Source organism: Chelonoidis abingdonii, chromosome 9 (assembly GCF_003597395.2).
Source record: "Chelonoidis abingdonii isolate Lonesome George chromosome 9, CheloAbing_2.0, whole genome shotgun sequence".
In the NCBI taxonomy this organism is placed as follows: domain Eukaryota; kingdom Metazoa; phylum Chordata; order Testudines; family Testudinidae; genus Chelonoidis; species Chelonoidis abingdonii.
In genome coordinates this window covers 44720960-44730611 of record NC_133777.1, presented here as the reverse complement: position 1 = coordinate 44730611, position 9652 = coordinate 44720960, and the positions used below count along the sequence as shown (strand labels likewise).

Below are 9652 nucleotides of genomic sequence, written 5' to 3'. Positions count from 1 at the left end.
CCCCCCGAGATCCCTGCCCCCATTCAAGCCCCCCTGTTCCATGCCCTCTGACCGCCTGGACCCCTATCCATACCCCCACCCCCTGACCACCACCCCGAACTCACTGCCCTCTATCCAACCCCCCTTGCTCTTTGTCCCCTTACCACGCTGCCTGGAGCACTGGTAGCACTACAGCCAAGCCACCCAGAGCACCAGGACAGGTAACCGTGCCGCCTGGCTGGAGCCAGCCATGCCACCATGCAGCACAGAGCACCAGGTCAGGCCGCGGCTCTGCAGCTGCGCTGCCCAGCAAGAGCATTGCACCAGTGACACAGTGAGCTGAGGCTGTGGGGTAGGGGGAACAGCAGGGAAGGAGGCCAGGGGCTAGCCTCCTGGGCCAGGTGCTTAGGGGCCGGGCAGGAGGGTCCCACGGGCCATAGTTTGCCCACTTCTGATTTAACAGGAGCTAGAACAAGACAATGTTTTCAGGCACCATGAAAGCATCTCCCACACATCTAGTGCTGACCCGTGTCAATCTCCTAGTACACTCCTGGGCTTCTTACATGAAGGCTGCCACAATCCCACTGATGTGTGGTGATTTTTGCAAGATGATGCTAAGGGCAAGAATGAGACCAGCAAAATAATTATTATTTTTTTTAACTCATTACCAGAGCTGGAATTTTAATTCACTGCTAGAGACAGAAGTCTAAGGCATTAGCCAAATATGCCAATTAGTAACATGAACTTCAGAGCTATATAAACTTGTACAAATATAGTGGACTGGCCTATCCTACTAAAGAAAAGAATTCAAAATATATATAGAATCATAGGACTACCAGGTTAGAAGGAACCACAAGGGTCATCAAGTCTAATCCCCTGCCAAGATGCAGGATCTCTTTTTGTTTAAACCATCCTGTAAGAAATTAATCTTTAATTCCAAAGAACAGCTATTTTATGCAATAGAAAATGTCTGAAATTAACTGACAGGTGAGCCAACTGACCAATTTGTACAAACAAGTACCATATAATCATTTTTAAACCTAAACAATAATTACAAGAAGCAGCTCTTACAGGAGAGCTTTGTCAGAATGAAAGCTGCCCTGCTCCTGGGAAAAACAATGCATTCCTGCTATAATGAAACACCTTATAAACACCATATGACAGAAGCATGAAGTGTAATAAAGCATTTCCTTCTAGCATCACAATGCTTAGGACCCTAGCTTGTAATGAAAAACTGTTTAAGTACTCACTGAAAAGACAGATTCCAAGGTGTCACAATTTACCTCATACAGGCTACTAGGACAGATCAGAACATAATGCCAATTAGATTTAAATGTGCCTATTCCTACAACATACTTCTACTTAGAATGCTAGCATCAGGTAGTTTTGAGTATGTAATTCAAGAGTCCATCTGAGACATTAGGTAAGATTTTTAATACAAGTCAGTACGGTATCAGCATTTTCTGCAGCCACTGGCAAATCAATCCTACTGCGGGCAACACATTTTGACTGTGTTGCCAGCAATACTGAGTCTAGTCAACATTGAGGATATTTCATAAATCCCATGGCCAGAAATCAGTACATTCTGTACTAACCAGAACATGTAAGGAAAACCATTGTTTAATAGTACCACTTTTTCCAAGCAACAATAAGTTCACACTTGCTACAAAAGAGCTCTATTTAACTGCCAGAGAGCATTCTGGGGAATTTGCACGGCCCCATTTGTCCTGTACTCTTGAAAAAGCTGTTCCTCAATACTTTTAACAAACACTGCATTGCAACTTAGGAGTGGTCTGGATATTCTTTGTCTCTGTGTGAAGGCTTTTATCCGGTAGGAGTCTGACTCTCCCCCTACAGACATTAACAAGACTTGCTAATGTCAATGGAAGCAGGACTAGGCCCTAACTGAGGTACTCATTTTCAATACAAGCACTCAAATATACTACATTTCATCTGTTCAACTACTGAGAACCCAGTATGTTAAATTTAAGATATACTGGTATTTTTGTCCTAGGTCTGGATCCTGCATGGTGCTGAGCATTCCGTTCCAATCCAGCAAAGCACTTAAACACATGCTTAAAACTAAGCACATTCTTAAGCACTTCACTGAATCAGGGCCAAAATGCTCAACATCCTTGCAGGACAGAACACCAAACAACAAATTACGCAATTATGAAACCCTGCCAGACTCTCAGCAGTTTTTCCCTTACATGTCGGTGGGTTCTTCATAAGACTTGAGCAATATTTTTGCCATGGCAGCCATCTAGGATTTTTAGTCAAATATTCATAATACCTTTATCCATTCCATGACTGCAAAAGACCAGTTCCACTACTGGCAACAGTACTACTGATATAATTCAGAGGCTCAAGTAAAGCCTATTTACCAAGATGGGGAAAAGACTGAAGTCACACAAGTCTTTTGCTTGAAATGAAGAGAAGAAAGCTCTAACAAACAAAACTAATTATCCACATTACCAACCATTCTACTGAGACATCAAAATAAGTAGAAATATGGATCAAAAGATTAAAGCTTAATTTTCACAATTTTGTGTTATTCACAGAAGAACAAAATAAAACTGGAATGCAAATAAATGGAATCAAGATAGAAGTAGCGACCTGATACAGAAAAGCCTCAATACTAACATAGTTAGTGAACCATTTATTCAGGCATAATCCTATTAATAAAGATTTGACAGAAGAAATACTTGGCAAGACAGTCACTTGTATCAGAAGTGTCCCTTTTAACAAGAAAGCCTTGTCCGTTAGTGGATCAGATCTCAGACATCTCCCAGCATATATGTTTGTTCATTTAAAAATCAGCCCAGTAAGTTACTCTGCAAAAGCCCTGGGGAAAATATGTAAGAAATCTGAATGCTTATTTTGATGATCAAAATCCAAAGTGGTTTGCAAAGTGGTTCAGTGCTGTACACAATCAGATTCTCAGATAACACAGATAACATTCTGACCTATGGTTTCAAGATTGGTTAGCTGAAAAACTCATGATGTTCCCATCTGGAATTAAGTGACTTATTCACATGTCTTCCCTTTGTGTTAGCTGCACCCCATGACAGTTCTTCCTCAAAAGAAGAGTGAGTTTCTAACCAGATATTAGCAACATAAATGCTTAGTGCTATATGTAGCAAACGTTACCAAGCATCTGCAGTTCTGCTTATGTCTCTGCAAGCATGCCAATATAATAAAAGTGGTGTTTTCAGCAGTTTAGAGTAATTTGGTAGTGTTTCCATTGGCTCTGTTGCACCAGACTTAAGAGGTAAAAAAAAAAAAAAAAAAAAAAAGAAGTTTCACCTACTTCTGGAAGCAGTCATTTTCAGATTAAAAAATCATGAATTTGCAGATTCCTGAATCACTGACATTGGGCCAAGAGCTTATGTCATTTAACAATCTCCAGAATGGCCCTAGAATTGTATGGTCATTCTTGATGGGAGTTGATGAAGCAAACTATGTGATGTTTTAATGTAATGTAGAGTATCCAGCCTCAGAAAAAAAATGACATAATCAGTAAGCAGTCAGCATTTCAACAGCATGACAAATTCTATCATCAGGAAATTTGCAATTAAGTTTTCATAGATTCAAAGGCCAGAAGGAACCACTGTGATCATCTACTCTGACTTTCTAACAGGCCAGGGAATTTCCCCAAATTAATTCCCAGAGCATTTCTTTTAGAAAACCATCCAATATTGATTTAAAAATGGTCACTGATGATCTACTATGATCCTTAGTAAACTGGTCCTTGGTGAACTACTCAATTTCCAGTCTGATTTTGTCTAGCTTCAACTTTCAGCCATTAGATCACATTACACCTTTCTCTGCTAGAAGAACCCATTATTAAATATTTGTTCCTTGTGGAGGTATTTATAGACTAACCAAGTCACCCTTTAATTCTCTTTGTAAATAGATTGACTAAATGATAGACTCAAGGAGATCTCTCTCACAGCTCTTCTCTGAAGCCTCTCCAATTCATCAACAACCTTTATGAACTGTGGACACCAGTCCTGGACAGTATTCCTGCAGCAGTCACACCATTGCCAAAATATGGAGGTAAAATAATCTGTCCACTCCTACTCAAGAGTCTACTGTTTATGCATCCAAGGATCGCATTAACCCTTTTGCCCACAGCAGCATACTGGGAGCTCATGTTCAGCTGATTATACACACAAACCCCCAAATCTTTTCCAGAGTCACTGCTTCCCAGGATAAAGTCACTCATTCTGTAAATATGGCCTACAGTCTTTGTTCCTAGATGTATATATTTACATTCAGTCATATTAAAAACATGGTTTCCTTGCACCCAGTTTACCAAGTAATCCAGATTGTTCTCAGTGACCTGTCCTCTTCATAATTTACCATTCCCCCAATTTGAGTCACCTGCAAATTTTATCAGCAATGATTCTGTTTTCTCAAATAAAAATGTTAAATAGAGCAGGACCAATAGATCCCAGTATGACCCCACTATTAAAAACACACCTCCTTGATGAAAACTCCCTGTTTACAATCACATTTTGAGACTTCTCAGTTAGTTTGCTATGCTTGTGCCCTACAATTTTATTTCAATTAAGTTACAATTTCAGCATGGGCACAGACCAAATCAAATCCGATAATAAACTGTTCCTGTTTAAGACTTGCCTTATTATGCTTTCTCACAAATGTTTTAGTATGGCCAAAGACCCATTGAACCTGCTAGCACATGGAAATTATACCAGCCAGATTCTGTGTTTTATCCATGTGTAGCTTCTCCAGCTTTAATTAGTATTTTTCCTTTGCTACAACTGCAAGTTTGCTCAATCAAACAATTCTACAAAGTCAGTAACTTTTGCACCTAGATTCTGACCAGACACAGGTATATTCACTAATTCTGGTAGAACTGCCAGACAACACTAAACTTCCCAGATATTGGGCAACTCTTCATCAAAAAAATCTCACTTTAATATGATATGAATTATCATCCATTACAAAACAGCTGTAAACATGATTTTATCCCAGGGGTGCGCAAACTACGGCCCACGGGATTGCCACCCCTGTGGAGCCGCAGGCTCTGCACCGCTGCCAACGTCTGCAGGCACCACCCCTGCAGCTCCCATTGGCCAAGAAAAGGAAAGGTACCCACAGGCAAGGGCAGCGCGCAGAGCCCTCTGCTCCCTCTCCCCAGGGGCTACAGAGATGTGGTGCTGGCCACTGGCAGGGAGCCTGCCCTGGCCCCAGTGTGCACCGCTGCCACCCCAGAGCCGCTCCAGGTAAAAAAAGGCTGACTGTATATCTTTATAAATACCAAATTAAGTTTATTTATCCATGAACAGATTTTAAATCCACTGGCATTCAAATCAACAACCCTCTTCCGATTCCCTCTAGTGCTCAAGCTGATTTTAGGTCAAAAGTTTACTTGTTACTATTCTAGCCCAAGCACTGAAACTGATTTTCTGAACTCGTGAATTAAACAAAAAAGTCCTGCAGACTTAGGGCTAATTCAGAGCCATAAAAATGTATAACAGCAGTAAAATGGCTTTGATTCTACAAGTTGTTCTAGACTGACAGACCATAATGCCTGTGTGGAGCCCCAATGGAATTAATGGTCTCTGCTACTACATGCTCTAAGTTCTATGGCCTGTGTTGTCCAGACTAGATGACCACAATGGTCCTTCTGACCTCAGAATATATTAATGTAATGAAGGGTCAGAGTATCTTGCATGTATGTGAGCAGTGGGCTGGGTTTTTTGGGTTGTTTTTTTTAACTTTACATTACTCTGGACGTCTTGTCTCGAGCGGCCCACTATAGGAGTCCAGGTGACCACGTACACATAACTACTACCGCTCCAAGATGCAATATTAAAAAAATAAAGATATGCACAAAAGACCACACCTTGACTTGGAAATTAATGACTGAGGCAGAGAAGCTGCTGAGTGGCTCACGTTCAAGTCTAAAAAAATGCAATTTTCAATCTAGTCCTCAATGGCCCTTTAATACTTCTCTAGAACTTTACATACACACTTGGTACAACTCACTGACTGCTGAGGAATGAATCAAGACTGATTTATATCACTTTGATTTAAATCACCAATTTTAAAAGCAATTTAAATCAGCAAGCAGGAAACCTTATTTAAACCATCAATTTTAATTTTGTTTTGCATTTCTACTTTATTTTCCTAAGGAAAAGTTGGTTCTCTTTGATTGGTTCACTAAGACATGTTGATTTGCAGCTAAATACAGCCTTTATACTATATTTGGCACTTTTTGCCTAACCAGAAAATATAGTCTATCTATATACATTTATTTAAGCAGTTATATAACTAACACTTATTCAGATTCTTAATTTTTGAATTTATGATGTTAGAAAACGGTGAATGACATTTATTTAACTTTTTATATTAACACAGATTAACTTTTTACTTGTGATTTGTGTAAAGATGCATTTGAATGGAACTTGGAATTCAATTAAAAAGTGCAAGTAGTATTTTAAAACTTTTTATCAGTTAAATAAAACTACCTTAATTGCGCAGCATACATAAGAAAAAAATTGATAAAACATTTATTTAAACTAAGAAAGTATTCTGACATTAAGGTATTTAACTGATAGTTACCAGAAGCAATGTCCTTCAAGAGTTTAGAACTAGTAGATCTCTTCCTCACACCTCATTCCACCACCCCCCAGAGATCAGAATACTAAAACAAGCTTTCCTGCTTTTTCAGCTCCCAATCAGCTTCTCATCTTTGAATAAACTACTCATTAAACTGAACTAGCTGAACAAACTAAAAATGAAGATAATACTCTCTCTGCAGCTGCAAAACAGGCTACTACTGTTAAGAAGTGGCTAAGCACTGCAACAAACTCTTGGCTCCAGACGCTTAGCCAGTAATTTCCGCAGTTCTGCAATCTAACTTTCTTTAGAACTTCAGCAGCAAATGTGTACTGCTTAATTTTTATTTAAATTTTAAGAGATTATAATAAGTTCATCAATTTCAAATTTAATTGTAAATAGTTTAAAAATATAGATGAAAATGATTTTTATTGGATTTTTGTATTTAAATACATCTATCCTAATCAGCACTGGAATGGAAGAGACACTAAAGGACAGGATTTAATTTTTTGTGAGTACAATTGTGCAACCTTTTCTCTGGTTCTAGAATAAAAATGCTATCAATTCATGGTCACTGCTATTCATCCACAAAGCCTCATCTACACAACTTATAATTAAACAGAAAAAGACTAAATGAAAATTAGAAATTATAGTCAAAATAACCCTCCGATTTACAACATACAATAGCCTTGCTCTTAAGCTTAATATGGGCCTTTGTAGGCTTGTGTAAAGCAAATTCATGTCATTGCTATGAAGCAGACAGGAAGCTGGTTCAGATGCAACAAAATGCATCAAGAGAGACTAAGTAGTGAGTCATCAGTATAAAAATATTGTCATATTGTCTGAAGGCAGTAGATGAAGCAGCCCTTTTAACTAAGAACAAAATTTTAACCATCACCAGAATTCCTACCATTTACTAATTTGTAATCAAAACCTTGGGCACTGTGAATGCATCCAGTCCGCAAACTGAATTAGAGTAAGGCTAGTCTGGTTCAAATTGCCTGTGTTTTTTAATTTTACATTAGTGATAGAGTGTCATATCTTAAACAAAGAACCATGCTGAAAGTGGCCTAATAATTTAATGCAGCATAGTACAGTACCAACATAAGCATGATAGCTTAAGTTACCTTATGACAAAATGCAACACATAGGATAGAGAGCACCTTCTACACTTTCAGTTGTTAGCGTTCTGATGTAGAAGATTTTTACATAAGAGGTTTGGTTTGGAAGACTGTTTAATACTTAGACCACTCTGTTATAAGCTTTAATTTTTTTAAATTTTCTATAGCCAGACAGCCAGAAAAAATAATCTGTCAGTGTCACATTCATTATTCACATTGTATGTACTTACTAACTACATAACTTGCTAAATACACTCAGGAACAAGTGAGGGGGACGAACCTGGATGTAAGGAAATAATTCTGTTGAGTATTAAATGTATCTCCATTTTATTGTATAAACTGAATAGCGACTCAAGCAGATAGAACAAGCATTTTGCAATGTTAGCCAAAGGTATGTATACTGGTCTATACACACCAAGTTCTTTGGATAGACCAAAAAAAAAACTTAAGTTTTTTTTCCATTACCCCCCCCCCACACACACACTCATTAAAACAAACTACCTTCAGTTTGCTCAACTCCAACACAGTTAATTGACCAGATTTGTTTTTTGTGTGGTGTGGGGGGGGGGGGGCTTTTAAGAGGCAGTTACTGGGCTCACCCAGTCCTGAGAGAAAGTTACATCGAGTAGTTACAGCAAAAGAAACAATCCAAATTCATTAACAGGAGACCATGCATTTGAGGAAACCTGTCCTCTTAACTAAATTTTATTTTCTAACTTTGAGTTAGTAGAAGCAATCATGCTCTCATTCCTCTCTATGCATGTGCTACCATCCCCTCATCAAATCAGACTACAGAAGTAAACAGCATGTCATACTTAACTAAAATGGTAAACGGAAGTCAGAAGGAGATGGGAGAACCACATACTTCAGCTAATAAATTACTACAGGTTTAGAACCAAGACAACACCGTACTCAGCGGGAAAATGATCTCTTAGCACTCTTGATTAAGACACTGCAAGCAACAAGTTTCCTAAGATGTCAAGTATAGAATGGTTGTTATACCAAGATAGAGCTGAACCCTTACAGAAGTCCGAGGACGATTTTAGCCCCACTCCTCCACACCCCAAATTCCAACTTGAAGCTGAAATCCAAGGATGCGCAGGACACAAAGATCAGGTGATCCACAACAGGCTAGTCTGATAGTACAGACATTAGAGACAAAAGAGATTAGCTGCAGCAGAAGATTTTTTCCCGGGGTCCCTGCCTCTGATAGGATTCAGACCTCTGTGCTGTTATCGTAGGTGCAAGAAAGATTATCACCGCCCGCCTCATTGATAATTCTGCAGAGAGATTGTTTGGCCTTTGGCAAACCCCGCCAGTCTGGTGGGTGCATCCCACATACCATCCACCCCGGAGAACATCCCCCAACCTGCCATTGCCACCCGCCCCCCATCCCGTGTGCTCCTCACCCAGTCACCGCCCCCAAAGGCGGCCCGCTGTTTTCACCCCCCAATCCCCCGAAACCGCCGCGCTCGCACCGCTCCCGACTAGGGGGCGGGTCCCCGGCAACCGATCCCTCAGGCCCGGCCTGGCCCGGCCGCCTCCCTCCCGCCCGGGCCGGCCCGCACCTGGATGACCTCGTTGACCTCCCGGATACACTCCACCATGTGCTGCAGGATCTGCTCGGCCGTCAGCACCTCGTAGCGATAGTCCTCCTCCGCTCGTGGCCCGCCGCGCCCCCGCCGGGCACCGGCCAGCGCCCAGCCCGCTGCCGCCGCCGGGGCCCAGCCCGCCCTGTCCTCCCCCACAGCAGCCGTCAGGCTCGCCTTCTCTACGCCGCACCGGCTGCCACCGCTCACCTCGCCCAGTCCAGGTTATCGTCGCGGACTCGTCGTCCTCGTCTTCGTTCGTCCCTCGTCATCCTCCGCGCCGCTGTCCGCTGCCACTCCTCGTCCTCGTCAACTCGTAATGACGCCTCGTCCGATCCATGGCGAGGCGGCGCCGGGTGTACCCGCCGCCGA

At 41.1% G+C, this 9652-nt stretch overlaps 1 protein-coding gene across 3 annotated transcripts in view; it reads right to left on the bottom strand.

Annotated features, from left to right (window-relative positions):
- The window catches only part of ARIH1 (ariadne RBR E3 ubiquitin protein ligase 1), a 152513-nt gene extending 143094 nt beyond the window's left edge, over nt 1-9419 (bottom strand). Inside the window, exon 1 of one of the 3 annotated variants that reach the window (XM_075069479.1) lies at nt 9260-9419. In XM_075069479.1, the coding sequence (XP_074925580.1) occupies nt 9260-9298 (39 nt within the window). In that variant the 5' untranslated portion in view covers nt 9299-9419. Of the gene's footprint in view, nt 1-8766; nt 8996-9259 lie in introns of those variants that run through there. The other 2 variants (XM_032805327.2, XM_075069481.1) reach the window with 2 other exon arrangements.
- Nucleotides 9420-9652: the final 233 nt, after the last annotated feature.